This window comes from Numenius arquata, chromosome 4 (assembly GCF_964106895.1).
Source record: "Numenius arquata chromosome 4, bNumArq3.hap1.1, whole genome shotgun sequence".
Lineage (NCBI taxonomy): Eukaryota > Metazoa > Chordata > Aves > Charadriiformes > Scolopacidae > Numenius > Numenius arquata.
The window spans coordinates 64,752,608-64,768,374 of record NC_133579.1 but is presented as its reverse complement, the minus strand read 5'-3'; the positions used below and the strand labels follow the sequence as shown (position 1 = coordinate 64,768,374).

The following is a 15,767-nucleotide window of genomic DNA, read 5'->3' as shown; positions in this document are numbered from 1 at the left end:
TGCGAACCAACGGGAGTTTGCAGGGCACGAAAGCTGTAGGAGAAGTGCTAATGCAGGAAGAAGAGAGATTTTTGTTTTCCTCCATACTTTTTTTTGCAATGTTAACATTGGTTGTGCTAGTCAGGAGCTGTAGTGTATCGCGACTTCTTTGGGGAAGTTTTCTGGAAGTACAAGGGAAAAAGTCGCTATAATCACCAGATGCGCTTAAATGCCGTAACAGAACCATTAATAAAGAAAATTTCCCCTTTCTTCGTGTTAGTTAGCACATTTTTAAAACATGACCTATTTTCCCAAACTAGACAGAACAGATTACATTTTCCAGAAGGCATGAGTCACTGTACTATAAAGTCTCCAAGCTGTATCAATCTTCATCAACTTAATCCATTCATGAGGTTTTATTTTTTCTCACTGAATATAAGCAGTTTGTTTTAAATGAGAAACTGCTACATCCTCTCTGGGTAGTTAAACTTGATTAAAAGGTTAAATATTAAATAAGTGTGAACTTTATTCTGAGAGGAGAAGGGAGCAGAGGGACCTTGATAGTAGGCTGGAAGGATATTGCTGTGGGTATATTTGGGTATATTCAGTTTGCGTGATGCTGTGCTTGGCTGTAAGAAGTCCAAGCAGCATGATAGCTGCCAGAAGGAGCCAAAAAATCTTTATTTATATAGCTTCAGTTGACTGTATTAGAGTCTGATTTCAAGTTGTAACCCTGAGAGTTCAAACTTTTGCTAGGAGTTTCCGCTGAGAAGAGATTCTGCTGTCTGGGTGTGGAACCAGCCCACTTGCTCCTGCGAGTTACGTAGAGAGAGAGAGTTTGCACCCATGGGCCAACGCTGGGGTTTTCCTCTGGGAGCACGATGTGTGTTCAGCGTGATGAGAAGGGTGATGGGACTTTGCGATACAATGGAGACCTCTGCTAACCCAATGGAGGATGTACGTGTGTTGATATGGTAGTAAGACTTTGCACTTTCTCATGAGGTTCACGCCGTGCCGTATGTATACTGAGGAAGTGGGCTTTGTTAATGAGTAAGTGTGCTAATTGCACTTAGAAGTGGTAACTTGCCCAAGACTGCACAGAAGCTCTCTTTCAGCTTCGGAAGGCGTATCAAGGTTTTCCATCAATTTCTCTTAGGTCTGGCTTTTAGAGGAAAACAGGTATAACTGTTTTCCATTGATAATATACAGCCAAAAGGCAAAAATCTGTTGCAGGTCTTGAATCTAGTAAACAAACATTTCCATTTTGGTCCTTCAACTGAGAAGTAATTTATATGATCTCTGAAAATGTGTTGTCTGCTTTTCATGCAAAAGGCAGATTTTTGTTTTGTTGCTAAATAAACACAGAAAAAAACACCCTTTGAAATAGTTTTCCTTCAAAAATATCCTTGAGGAAAGGCTAGAAGCTTGTGGTTTATTTTTCCCATTGCTTCAAAATGACCTTCTTACATCTGCGGGAAAGACTCTCTGGGGGCTGTTGAACCATGAAAGCATATTCATTTAGGGCATTGGGTGCCACAGTGATTTTAACCGAGCGTTGGCTGCAGCGCTGGAAAAAGAAAAAAGAAGGGGTTTGTGTTTTGTTGTTTTGCTTTCTGCAACCTGGCATGAAGAATGGGGTTAGGAGATGCGTGCTTGGGAAAGACCCAAAGAGAGAGCTGGAAACACGCCAGCCACACTGAGTCATAACACACATGCTTATAAGTATCTTTGTACCTTACAAAGTACTGACTTTTCAAATAAAACCATCACTGCTGTTAAAAGTACTTACATAAAAGTAAAACAAATAGCATGGAGCGCCGCATGCATTCTCCCTTGTTCCAGCTCTGTTTTACCCCGTGAACTCTGACTCCTGTTTGCTTAAGGCCAGGCCAGGCCAGGCCGGGCTGAAGAATGCCGCATCTGGTGGTGAATGAAGGGAGAAGCTCGAGTCGTGCGTACGCGTGTGCTTCTGCTGCTTCTCCTGGAGCAAAGCAGCACGCAGCAGCGCCCGCTGATGTTTCACCTACCCAGGAGGCGGTGTGAAGCCTGCCTCTCGCTTCTGCCTGCTCTGCTTTATTTTTTTTGGGGGGGTGTGGGGTGTGTGGTGTGATTTGAGTATAGCCTCAGAAATAGGAAGGCTGCGTGCAGGCCACGCGTGCAAGCTGGGCAGCCGAACCGCAGTGAACAAGCAGCTAAGCTGGAGGTGAATGGTGAAAGGTACAGGTGGTTTCATTGCAAATATATACACATTATATACTGACGTGCATTATTTATGGACATCTAGATATAGTGATATTAATGTATGCATTATATATTAATGACTATATTTTAGTTTCTGTACACACATACATGTATTGTATATTTAAGGTATTATATGCACTTAATATGCACATAGCAAGACCACACACACGTGTATGTATTTCTTCCCAAATTAGCAGTATGTGGCAGCAGTCTGTTGTGCTTTTCTACAAGCATCACCTCTACAACTGTAGAGCTGAAAGCAAGCTGCCAGCCAGGCAGAGAAAGAGAAAAGAGAGAGTGAGCTGCGGTGCTACCCGTGAGGCAGCATCCTGCGCAGGAACATACTGTGTAGGTAAATGGAGGTTGTGTTCCTCTTCCCCATCCCCTCAGACCAAACTTGCTGAACTGTTGCTTGGCTGCCCTGGCAGATGAAGTTCAGATATAAATGTATGACGTGTGGTTCCCCGAAATGGCATAACACAGAAGGTGGCATGATTTTTTTTTTTTTTTTCAGTTTAAAGGAAATTGTGCAGTTCTGTTTCTTAATTCTGCCCCAAGGCTTCCCTGGTTGTTTGCGTCTGTTACTTTTTTACTGAGTTTATAAAATAATCTTATTGTCAGATTGGGAGGTAGAAATCATCTCGGCTCTCCTGCACAATGAAGGCGATGGGCTTGCAGTGATGAATTTACAGTTCAAGATACTATTCAGTCCTTTTCTTGGGTCCAAGTAAGTAATGGACAATCCATTAGTTCACCATAAGTCGTTTCAATGGCTAATTACTTGCACAGTTGCAGAAATTGTTCTTTAATTCTCTCTTACATTTTTCTGAATTCGAGTTCCAGCTGTTGGATGATATTATACCCCTCTCTGCCAGCCTTGAGAGCCTTCTATTATCGAATTTCTACTCCCTGTGGAAATACTTAAAGGCAGCGATCAAGTCAGTCCCTTTGAGGTTTTTTTTTTTTTTTTTTTTGGTTTGTATTTGAGAAGTTACATAGATTAAATTCCTCAAGGCTTTCACTTGAGGATATTTCTAAATGGTTCGGGGGTGTGTGTGTGTGTGTGTGTGCTATTTTGCTAGAGTGAGATAACTCTTCCAGTTGTTGGGGGTGTGAGTGCAGAGCAGGGCATACCGCCGCTCTCCCTCCACTGGCGTGACGCGGCGGAGACGATCTGACCCATGTAATTATGGTTAAATGTGTCGGGAGCTGGAGCTACGTCGTTGGCGGAGGAGCAGCTCAGCTGGGCTCCGAGTCAGCTGCTCTCTGGCTTGCGGCTGCTTTTGTGCCGCGGGCTCGGGGGAAGATGCCGTCGACGATTGAGAAACCTTTTTATTGCTCCTGCATATGGAGCCGCGTGAATGCGGGTGTTGGCAGCGTCTTAGCTCCTTATTTTGCTGACCTTGGATAACACGGTTTTGGGGAAATAGAGGACCTTTTCTCAAGCTGCATGATGGGTGCGGGGAAAGCCCACAGCAAAGCGGTGTAGGCAGGACAGTGACTGCAGCCTTGGCACAGCTGGGCTGGTGGGAGCTCTGGTGTGGAGAGATTCCCCCATGGGCATTTCTGTTGACGGCGCTGCTGTTGCAGAGTGGGGGATGAAGCCAATACGGTTTATCTCGAGTTCTACAGCTCTGTGAATTGAGCGTGGTGTGAAATGTTACTGCATTGTTTTAGGGGGGTTGCTGAGGGAAGTCTTTGTTCCTGCCTCCTGGGACCTGTCTCCTCGCTGGTGGCATTGTGGCCCATGCAGCCCCTGGGCCGGTGGGAAGGTGGGAGCATCTCCTGCAGCAGGGCTGCAGCCTCCAGCTGGCGCCAGGAGGACTTCTTGGCAGCCTTGTCCCAGTGGCCTTGTCCCTCAGAAAATAGGTTGCTGGGTTGCACACTGTCCTTCTACATGTCCGGCATGCAGATGACATCAAGCTGGGTGGGAGTGTCGACCTGCTGGAGGATAGAAAGGCTTTGCAGAGAGATCTGGACAGGCTGGATTGATGGGCTGAGGCCAAAGGGATGAGGTTCAACAAGGCCAAGTGTTGGGTCCTGGACTTGGGTCACACCAACCCCATGCAGCCCTACAGGCTTGGGGCAGAGTGGCTGGAGAGCTGCCCGGCAGAAAAGGCCCTGGGGGTGTTGGTCAACTGTGGGCTGAACATGAGCCAGCAGTGTGCCCAGGTGGCCAAGAAGGCCAACAGTATCTTGGCCAGTATCAGGAACAGCGTGGTGAGTAGGACTCGGGAAGTGATCGTCCCCCTGTACTCGGCACTGGTGAGGCCCCACCTGGAGCAGTGTGTCCAGTTTTGGGCCCCTTACCACAAAAAAGGCATTGAGGTGCTGGAGCGGGTCCAGAGAAGGGCAACGAAGCTGGTGAGGGGTCTGGAGCACAAGTCTTATGAGGAGAGGCTGAGGGAGCTGGGGTTGTTCAGCCTAGAGAAAAGGAGGTTGAGGGGGGACCTTCTTGCTCTCTACAACTACCTGAAAGGAGGTTGTAGAGAGGCGGGGATTGGTCTCTTCTCCCAAGTCACCAGCGACAGGACTAGAGGAAACGGCCTCAAGTTCCACCAGGGGAGGTTCAGATTGGATATTAGGAAAAATTTTTACACAGAAGGGGTTATTAAACATTGGAACGGGCTGCCCAGGGAAGTGGTTGAGGCACCATCCCTGGAGGTGTTCAAAAGACGGGTTGACATAGTGCTGGGGGTTTAGTGATGTTTTTTTTGTCAGAATTAGGTTGGTGGTTGGACTAGATGATCTTGAAGGTCCCTTCCAACATAGACAATTCTATGATTCTATGTGATGTGGGGAGAGGGTCATGACTTCTGCCCTTCACAGCAATACTTTGAGAGGGTGGCCTAGACCAGATGCCTGGGGTGTTGGGTGATCATCTCCCCTCCTGCAGGAGGGACGCAACTAGTGTGTCCCAGGGCGTGGGTAGTACCTGCCAGAGGTCATTTACCCGCTCCAGTCGGCTCCTTGGTCAGCACTTGCCGATTTAAAGATCAATCCTGTCAGCGGGTTTCACCCTGTTGCTGCTGACACGGTGAAGGCTGCTGGGTTCTCCTTTTGCAGTGAGCTGTTAGGACAAAGTGGGTTTAAGTGGAATTTGTTTTTTGTTTTTTGTTTTTTTTTAATTTTTTTTTGGGGGGGTGCATTTTTAGCAGGGATAAAGGAGCCAGTGGGATCAGGAACCGATGGGTGGTTTTGTGCAACTTCCAGCTCCCCGGGGATTGCAGGGTCTGGCGGAGGAAGGGGTTTGTTCATGGCTTCGGGACCTGGTGTTTCACAGGAGAGAGGCCTTGGGCTGACAGGGGCTCAGGAAGGCAACATGTCTCTGAGTATGGCTTGTGTTAACTGGGCTCTATCGTTGAGTGTCTTGTGTATGGAGTGTCTTGTGTATGCTTGGCTTAAAGTGTATAAAAATACCGGCTGATAGTTTTGTTGCCTCTTGGTGGGTTGCTGTGTAACTCATCTAGGCTTCAGAGTCAGGATCAGCGTGCCTGGCCAGAGGGCTCTTGGTCCTTTTCCTCATGTTTGCTGCCCATTACATTAGGAATTTGTACAAACGCCAGCGAAGAGAGCAAGCTGTCTGCAGGCCTGTGTCCTTAATACGGATGGGTGCTGGAGGTGCTTACAACTGTTTCCTGACAGAGCACAGTTCCCTTGAGGGTTTGTTGAGTAGTTCCTGTGACAACAGAAATGTGCAACATCCCACCAAGCCCTTGTCTGTGGGATTCATGTCTGGGCTTCCTATCTGTACCTACCAGTCAGTGGGAACGTAAATGGCCTGTCTTTGGGCAAACTTGCTTAAAATGGAGCGGCCTGCAGCCCCTTCCGTGTTTAGTGTCGCTTCTGGTTAGGGCTGACGTTGTGTTGGCAGCAAAATGGTAAGCCAGAGTTTGTGTAAAACTCTGTTGACAAAATAACTGGATGTACTCAGTCCTGTTAAAGTGCTTGTCTAGCGATATTATTTTTTTTTGGTTGCTGTGGGTGTTGGGTTACAAAGTTTGCTTTCTTGGCCCAGCTGCCTGCACTGTAAAGCTCCCTGGGCATAGCTCGGCCTTGTTCAAAGTATAGTAGCTTGTCCCTCGTGTGAAATGCGTATCCCGCTGCCAAAATGCCACCTGCTTTCCTTGCATTTGTTGTGTTGCCTCTCTTTTTTTTTTTTTTTTTAGTTATTTATTTCTCCCCGAGTAATTTGTCATACAATTTTTTTTTGGGGGGAGGGGGGGAAATGTTTTTGGTCATGATTCAGCAGCTGAATGCCAATACCTCACTAGAGGAGTAAAGAAAACGGTCACTCTAAACTATGCTTATTTTTTTGAAGTTGGTGGTGTTTGACACTTCTTTGACACAGGAGATGGTATAAACTCTCCTGCCTCCTGGTGTGGATTGCTGATGGGGCTTTTGGAGTTTCCAGTGGAGTGTGGCAGTGTGCTGTGGTGCACCTCCCTAAATAAGGCCTGCCTGCCTAGAAATGTTAATCTTTTTGCTTGGCAGTGATGTAGCCCTTGAGGAATTCAAGGGCAAGAATGCTCAAAATAGTGATTTTTAAAGACCCCGAGACAATTATAGGGCTTATGAAAATATGATGACTTACCTGATCTCACTTATGTCTTTATATCAATTTGCTGACTTAATTTATTTGAATGCTAAATGCTTTAGGGAAATGCTTTTCCAGGGAATTAATCTTTTAACTAAAGCAAGTACTAAATATGACATACACTAGTATTCCTTTTGACAATATAGCATTTGTCTCTTAAAAATAAAGTAGAAAATATATGCCCCAGGGGCCAAATTCCACTTTGCTTTACCCTGAGATAAATTCATAATAACTTCATTGTTATCAATGTACAACTTCATTGTAATGCTGCAATAAATGCAAATCACTAAACCAGAGGAAAAAAAATCCTCAGTACAAACCAAGGCCAAAACGAACCAAGAAGAGAAGTTGGTTTACAAAACCATTTACAAGTTAAATGGTTTACAAGTTAAGTTGGTTTACAAACCATTTCTGCAACATTCAATTTAGTGGTGGTTTTTTTTTTTTCCCTTCCTCTTAATTATCTGGGAGAGCACTTCCTGGCTATGATAAATTTCTCCATAAGGGATTCATTATGAGGATTTTAACAAAAAAGTTTCACCTCCTGTCTAACACCTGGTACACAGCTCCTGCTGTTTACAGGATAAAGGATTAGAGGGACTAATGCTCTGATTTGATAATCATAGTTACGTTTCTGTCCTCTTTTAGAGCTGGTCGAGTTTAGGTTGCATTTTGTTACATAGTATTTTTCTTCAGCTTCTCTTTTTTTTTTTTATTACAAATAATCTATATAGCCCTAAGTTATTGCATTTTGTTTGTTTTGGTTTTGTTTCAGATGCATGCAATTAATGTCTCCTTTCCATTTCCTCCTTCTTTAGGATGACAGCGATGGGATTCCCTGGTCAGAGGAGAGGGTGGTGCGGAAGGTCCTTTATTTATCTCTGAAGGAGTTCAAGAACGCACAGAAGCGGCAGCATGGCGATGGCATTAGTGGGAGCCTGAAGGCAGTGAACGGTGAGCTGCCCCTGCAGTACGGTACCACTGGAAGGACTCAGTCCTTTTCAATGCAGTTGTTCTGCTGTAGTGAGGAAGGAGACCAGTGCACCATCTGGCATGCACCGTGCCCTTTTGATTTGCACAGAAGAACGTGTTTCTGAAGTGCTTAAAATGGCTGGCTTGAACAAACCATATATTTTGGTTTCTGGTGAAGTGATTGAGATGGGAATCAGGTTGTCAGGCACCTCTGGTAGGCCTGCTACCTGATGTGCGGAGTATGTTGACAGAGAAGGTATCGACTTAAAGGTGATTGGCTTCAGTTATCTTGGGTAAGGACAGCTGAACAGAATTTACCAATTCTGTGTTATTTAGATGCAAGAAAGTGGCTAACCAGCATCTGTAACTCTGGAGTGATCTCGGTCCACACTGCCTATTGTCCAGAAGTGAAATAGCATAGGACCTACATAACAAGATCTAGGGGACAAACACTGGGATGTCGGACTCCCCTGGTTTAGCAGTTCACAGACCAGTTGCTTAAAGGCTTTAAAATGAGATGTAGACAAACCTAGATGACAGGGGCTTGAAAGAAATTTAATTTTATTTAGTTAATCCTCTGGCCAATTACTATCTGTTGCTCCCCCCCTTCCCTTACAGTTTGCTGAAAAAAAGACATGGTGTCCTGAGAGGTGAATATAAAGTGTGTCTCTTTCAGATTCACTCCCTGACACAGGACCCTTTCTTGGAAAGGCTTTGTCATGCTGGTTTGAGCCTTGAAAGTGATGACTAGCAGGATTCAGATTTCTGGGCAGGCTTACGGTTTTCTCTTCACTCACAAGAGCTTATTTGTTTCTTTATGGAGGTTTATGGCAGTTCCTTTTAGGCATGTGCATAACTATACATGTGCTAATGCATTAAAGCAGCAGCTGGGTGCTTACTTGGTAGGTTATTCATATTTATATGTAGCTTTCGTTTTTGACATGGTGAGTCAAATTTCACTGCATTTTCATTGAGTGTTATTGCTGACAAGGCAAAAACCTAGGAGAACGGCTGGATAACTACAGGCAGCATGATAAAGTTACTGTATTGCGTAAGCAATTGCAGACTCCTTAATGTGATTAAAGAAGACCTCAGACTTCTGAGTTCAGTAATAATATCAAATACTGATCTGATGGGAAGGGGCATCTAGCTTTAGCAGCAAGCCATTAATAAGCTTGGAGGTGTACACAAAACAGCGCTGGCTTTTTTCCCTCCGACACCTCTGCATCATTGATCTTCTGTCAAATACAATTTCTCTTGGAAAGTTTCTTATTCCATTGTGGGGGTTTTGTTTAGTCAAAAGAAAAAAAGTCTAAAGGCGTGAAGCACGGTAATTGTGTGTTAGGAGGCTTTGATAGTGTGCCAGGTTACAGGATGACTGAGGTTTTTATGGTGTCTAGTTTCTCCAAAGGCAGCTTAGATGAAAAGTGAGTTGGCTGGGAATGCTGTGTCGATGCAGGTATCAGATGCAGAGTATGCCACCGGCTTCCTCTGGCAGCATCACAGCTCGCATCTTCAGAGCTTGCCTCTCGCATTCAAAACTGTAGTGTTCAGTGCTTTTTCTCCTTCACAGAACTAGGTGATAAGTTCTTTGGGAGTTTGGTTTGGTTTGGTTGGTTTGGTTTGTTTTTTTGTTTGTGGTTTTTTTTTTTTTTTTGGTGCCAGAATGATGTTCTGTGTTACTCTTTCTGTTTGTTAAATGATTCTTTAAATGTCCTGTTTCAGCACTGCTCTCTTTCAACATCACTGTCCAAAAGCTTTTTTTTTATCTACTGATATTTGGAAGGCTGTTCTCATTTTACAGAGAAAAAAAAGCTTTGCAAAAGGGAGGAGAATTGATATTGTGCGGTGACATTAAGAAAATCAATTTAAACATGCAATTTGTATGTTGCATCTTTTAAAAAAAAAAAAAAGTAGCCATGTATTTTCAATTCCACAGGTCTCTGTGGACTAAGGAAAAAGCAGGTCATCCTAAGAAATTAGCAAGCTATTTTGAATTTAGGAAAATGTGGTATTTTAAGAGTGGGGCTTAGATCCATGATTTCTTCCTATTGGAGTAAAAAATATTTCCTTGCATGTGTCCTTTGTTGCAACATGCAGGCCACAACCGGTGTTTCTTGTGAGATACTCCACAAAAGTAGAATGTGGTTAAATAGAGTTTTACGTGAGCAATCTCTTTATTAATATGCAGCACCCATAGCTTTCACGGAGGGGGTGAGTGGGTATCTAGCTGAAATAATTTGAAGTTAAATGTGCTCAGTGCCTCTGTAAAGCTGCCCCCCCCCAGCTTTAATTCTGGCTACGGTGCTTTGCCTTGCCAAACATAAAGGAGAGGGTTGCATCCAGTGTAGGGTTTATGCTGCACAGTCCTGTCACTGTCCCTAGTGAACTCTAAATGGTATTGCTCCTTGAGCTGTTGAAAATCGAATAGGTCACCTTCCAGTACCTCGCAAATATAACCCTTTCCAGGAGTGGTAAGGAGGGGTCTGAGCGGGGTTCAAGTTCTCCGAGCTCCCTGCTCAATGTGGAAGTGTGGATTGGTCTCACGTACTCCTGAGCTCAGGGGATGGCGAACAACTAGGTAGCAGGATTTAATCTTAGTGCCACCATCTGTAACGCAGAGGGTGTTTCTTTGCTGTGGTTTTGTAACTGCCATCCCTTAAATTTATTTATTTATAGACTTGCAGCTTGTAATTTATTTCAGTAGAAAGTACTTACTTTTGGCAATAGAGGAAAGTAAAACACGCACCTTGCAACTGGTGTCTTTAAGAAGATTTTATGGATTTGAAGTGGCTGAAGTTGCATAATCAAGTTGCCAGTGTTTGCCAGGCTACAACTAAACTCGTATGAAAATGAAAAATGATTGTCAATGGTATTTCAGCTGGTGAGTACAGTAGTATCACTGTTAATAATTAGGTAGCTGGTGCCTCTTTGATTGATAGTGCAAAAAGCAAGTCCATTTTAAATATGAGAAATGAACCCATTAACAGGAGTCTCTTCTGTACTAAAGTTTCTGCAAGCTCTAAGATGGGCTGATGGTGGCACAGAGAAGATTAACTTCCATGCCTCTCTGAATAATAGAAGTAAAATAAAATAAAAAATTCAAATTACTTTTTGAGATTATATGTATTGTAATACGTTGGCTGTCTTCGCCTCACTATTAAAGATATTTGTTATCCAGAAAACAGTCCTGCCAGTCAGTTTGTGGCTGAAACCCTGTTACTTAGGTTGTCCTGATTAAAGTCGAGGGATTTTGTTTGGAGGTGGTGGTGTGTTTGCAGGCTTCCTTACTCCTACCTTTTTTAATATCTCCTTCTCACCCGTTGATTCCTGCTTACACGTTTGTGCTGCTAGTTATTTTTCATCCTAACAGTTTTTCTGCTTTCTTTATTCTTATTTCCCACCCCAAGCTAGGATCTCAGAGAAAGGCAAGCGAGTGTATTGTAGCTATTATATCAGTGGACATATTGCACGCACGTTTATGTTGACTCTAGATATTCACAGAGCACAGAATGACACCCTACAGCATGGCTTTGTTTGCTACATGTTTCTCTCCAGCATGTGGGAATATAAAATCTGAAGATGATTCTGCAGGTTGTCAAGAAATCTTCAGCAGCCCTAAATGGGATACTGGAACTCTGGTTATGGAAACAAGGTTGCGTGCTGGAAAACCCAGAGGGACCTCTTTAGTGATTTTGATTACTGCTGCCTGTCATTTGTGTTAGGATTTTAAGAATAGGGATTGGTGTTTGGAATTGTGATACCAATTTTCAGAGATCCTCATCTAAAAGGAAAGCTAATTCCCTTGGGAAATCGTTTTCTTCTTATGTAGCTTAGAATGTGAGATAAGGCTGTAAAAAAAGCAATGAAAGATGTAATTATTGCTTGTGTTCTGTTTACGAGAACAAATCCAGTACCCTCTAAAGAGTATATCATAAAGCAAATTTTTGTAACATTAAGGCTTTAAACTCTTTTTTTCAAAACTTGCCATAAAGAAGAAATTTGTGATACAAAAGTGCTAGTGTTTTCTAAGTGGAAAAAGTGCCAAAATTTTCTTGTTTTTTTAAGGTGGTTAGTTAATTTACAGAGATGACAAACCAGACGTCAGAATTATTCAAGCAGATAGTGCATTTTCAGCAACTATACTTTGTCCTAGAGGGGTGTCATGGAAATTTCCAAACATGCCAGCTAGGTTAGGCTTGTGGACCACATGATCTAGTTGGGAAATCAAATATATGTGAGGGAATGCTTTGGTTCAAGGCAGAAGTTGGAAGTCTTGCTCATTTAGCAAATCAAGAGGTGAGTAAAAATATGCAATTTTGCTATTCTGAGAGATTTCACCTCATATTTAGGATTGTTAAAAGTAATTTATTTACTTATATATGTTTTTTAAACAGAGAAGGAACAATGTCAACACTTTGATGGGGGTGGTGGTTGGTCCATGAGTGTCTGTGGTGCCTCTTCCTCCCTTGCTCCTGCTCTCAGGCATTCCCACACAAAAGTTAACATGACTTTTGTTGGAGGTTTGCTCTTTCCAAAAATGGCACGTCTTGGCACTGAGAGGCAAGAGCCTCTCAGCCAGCCCATGGCGAGAACACAGTGCTAGACCCAGCGGCAGCAGCCTGCTCTGACACCTGGGTCTACTCACCCCTTGGCTGCTGCATTGGCTGGACAGGCTGGCTGAGGCAGGCAGCAGTGTTATCTGGAATAGCTAGTTTTGTCTTTGCTGCACAGATTTTCAAGTGTTTACTGCTCACTGCATGGGGGGTTCTGTTGATGCTCCCCAGCGGGCCATGTTGAAATGAAGATGCTTAGTGGTAAGGTGGCATGAGGCTGGGTTCATCTGACTCCAGCTGGTTGGTGAAACCTCTTTTTCCAGGCCATGTAGATGGTACCCCAGACATGGCATAAAAATTGTGACAGATGTGGTAGAAACACCTAAACACAGCTAAGCCAGATGATTCAGCTCAGTGCCATGCATTATCTGCCAAATGTCAAGTATGTGGGGGTGGCAGCAGTTGGCAGCAGGGCAACCGTGTCTCCTCTGGGCTGAGGCCACGTCTCTTCTCTTCCCACTTGTGCAGAAGAAAACACAGCAGCCTGCATGGAAGTGCTGCTGTCTCAGCTGCATCCCTATGTGCCCACCCAGAGCGGTCTGTGCCTCCTTCCTCCCTCGTGCAGGCATGTTAAGCTGGACCACCACCTTCAATTCTGAACAAGAAAGTAGCTCTCTTCATTCACTGTGATGATTCAAATATACTGGTAACATAATCTCTCTTATTTCTGAAGGCTGCAATTAAATACTGGAAGAAGGTTTTATGCTAACGTTTGTCTAGGGAGCTTTTCACTGCATCAGTGATGTGAAATTGCATTTGTTGACAGTGGGTAATGTCTGTCTGTCTCCTAAGCTTTAGGAGAAGATTGTAAGTGTGCCAAGGACCCTTGTCCGTATAAGTGGATTTTTAAAATGCGTTTACAGAAACAGAAATACCTTTTTCAACTCTGCAATATTTCCCCTTTACATTCAGAGTAAACAACCTTTTTGGCTAGTTTTAAACTGTGATTAAATATAGATGTTTTCAACTAAAAGGTTCAGAACATAAGCGTTTGAGCAGATCTGTCATGGCACTCAACATCACTTTCACTTTGGTGTTTGCTGTCAAGTGAATTTAAAGATTAACAAATAAATAACAGGATGTTGGGGTTGGGCTCCACTGAAAATTTCCAAATCTCTTTTCCTTTCTTTGTTTTTTAGAACAGGATTCATTTTCAAGCCTGAGAGGGACTTGCTTATTCATTGGCTGACACAGGCTCCTTTTGCCTTTTCCATCATCACCACTTATAAAAATTCTGCAGGCCAAATTGTGCCCTCAGTGATCTCTACCCAATTCAATTATGTCCAAATTGTGCTCCTGTCTTAATACAATTTCAGTGTTAGGCGAGACTGCCAGAAAATTTTCTCATACAGGACACTCATCATCCTTTTTCTCTCAAACATAACAGAGGTGGATATTTTTTTAACCAGACAAACAGAGGAATTGTGTAATTAATTTTCATAAAACTTCATTTCATGGCCATCTAAAAAGAGTTGCTATTGCCCCTGAGTGCATTTCTAGTCAAAGTAATTCTAAAAATAATCTTGCCTCCCTGCATATTGCTAATTGTAGGTAATAGAAAATGAAAATGGCATTGAAGAAGCTGCAGAGGCATGTGCATAATCTGTAGGAGACTGATTTATTGCAAGTCTGAAATAAGGTGAGGAAAGGCAAGGAAGAGTTCGGCAGTGGCTGATGGGTCTGGTTCCGCTCCTTTCACCACCTGTCTTGTGCTGGCTCTGCCATTTGTCTGCCCATGCAGTGCAGCTGGTTCAGCGTACCAAAGTGGCAGAAAACTAGCACAGAAAAATGATATTAAAAAAGAAATAATTTTCTTCTAGTTTAATGAACTACACTGGTTCATAAAGAGGTCAGAGAAACACCAAGTGGTCTTATAGTGGAAATGAGGGGCCAGTGTACCTTGACTGAAAGCTGGAGAAGGAGACCGGACTTGTCTCTTTTGTAAGCTGCTCAGTTGGCACAGTCATCTTGCCTAGCCACAACCTTAGGATTGGTGTAGTCGTCTCGTTCTACCACAGCCTCAGATGCTAGAAAGGACAACAGTTGCCAGAAACAGGAGCAAAAAAGATGCAATCTTAAAAATTTGTTGCGAAGTCCTTCGCAACTGTAGGTGTGAGATTTACGTATTTCTTTAAAAAAAAAATAAATACAAAATGCCACTGATGCGGTGGTGAAATTCATTGCATAGACTGTCCATGAAACAAAATTTTTTCTTAATCCCAACAGGGAACAACAACTTTGTTTTCCTTGACTCAGGGTCATTCTGCATAGCTGCTGCCTTGGGTTTATTGTGTGTATCAGCAGTCCGGAGAGCACCCTTGAGTGCAGACAAGCAAACTGCTTCAGTCTAGCTGGCAGCCATAAAATCGCCAGCCAGCCTTAAATTTGCACCTTGGCATCTTTTTGGCTGGCATGTACAGCCAAAAGGTTGTTGGTGGTTTTACCTTCTAGGATTGCCAGCTCTATCAAAAATTCTACCATTTTGTGTATTCTAGTTTGCTTATTTTAGAAATGAGACTGAAGACATTACTTAGCAAACTGCTTTTTTGACTGTAATATTAAGTGAGAATGCAAAGCTGCACATCTAACTCATCTTTTTCTTGATTGGCAGAATAAAGAAGTTTAATTTGGGGTTTGTTTTTTTTTTTTTTTTTAATGACTAGATTTTTATTGGGAGTTAAAAACTGGGAGAGATCTGCCTAGAGCATTGTCCCTTCAAACTGATAGGTTGGAGTAGATGAAATTCATGCTGGTGATCTGCTGAGATGAGAACTGGTGGTTGGTGCTGGTCACTTTCTCCAGCTGTTGTGTTAAGAGGAGGTAAAGAGATAACTTGTAGTTTACATAGAAATCAAACTGAATTAAACAGCTGTTAAGGTGGTGGTAAATGATGGAGTTCCATGGCATGATTTGCCTGGTGGATCATTGCTATTGAAAGGGATGGAAAAGGTTGCATGGAAGTGTGGACGCGAAGTGGAGATGAAGGCAGCATTCCAGCAGTATGTGCAGAAAAAGTGAGCAAATGCTTCTCTGTTTAAGCAGCAATAGTTCTCAAGGGCATGGAGGAGGGAGGAAAATACCTCTTTCTGTCCTGTCTGATGCCCATTGCTTAGCATTATTATTATTTTAGTCTTTATTAAAATGGCCTGGGTGGAGACCAAAGTTCTGCAGGTTGGACATACGTAGCTGCTGTTGTAAAGAGGTTTAAATTTCAGTATTCCTGTTGCCTCCCTCATTGCCCATGATTGGCAGTAAGAAACTGTGCGTTAAATAAATTTGAAGGACAAGACATGAGGGTATTAACCGGAAAAGCAGGAAGGAAAGAAAAAGTCAGTCATGGAAATGGTATATTCTGTTTTATT

The 15,767-nt window shown here is 43.2% G+C and overlaps 1 protein-coding gene across 1 annotated transcript in view; it reads left to right on the top strand.

The window, feature by feature from the left end:
- The window catches only part of JARID2 (jumonji and AT-rich interaction domain containing 2), a 224,916-nt gene that overhangs the window by 90,915 nt on the left and 118,234 nt on the right, over nucleotides 1-15,767 (top strand). Inside the window, exon 2 of the mRNA XM_074146241.1 lies at nucleotides 7,636-7,771. Coding sequence (XP_074002342.1) covers nucleotides 7,636-7,771 — 136 coding nt within the window. The remainder of the gene's footprint in view (nucleotides 1-7,635; nucleotides 7,772-15,767) is intronic.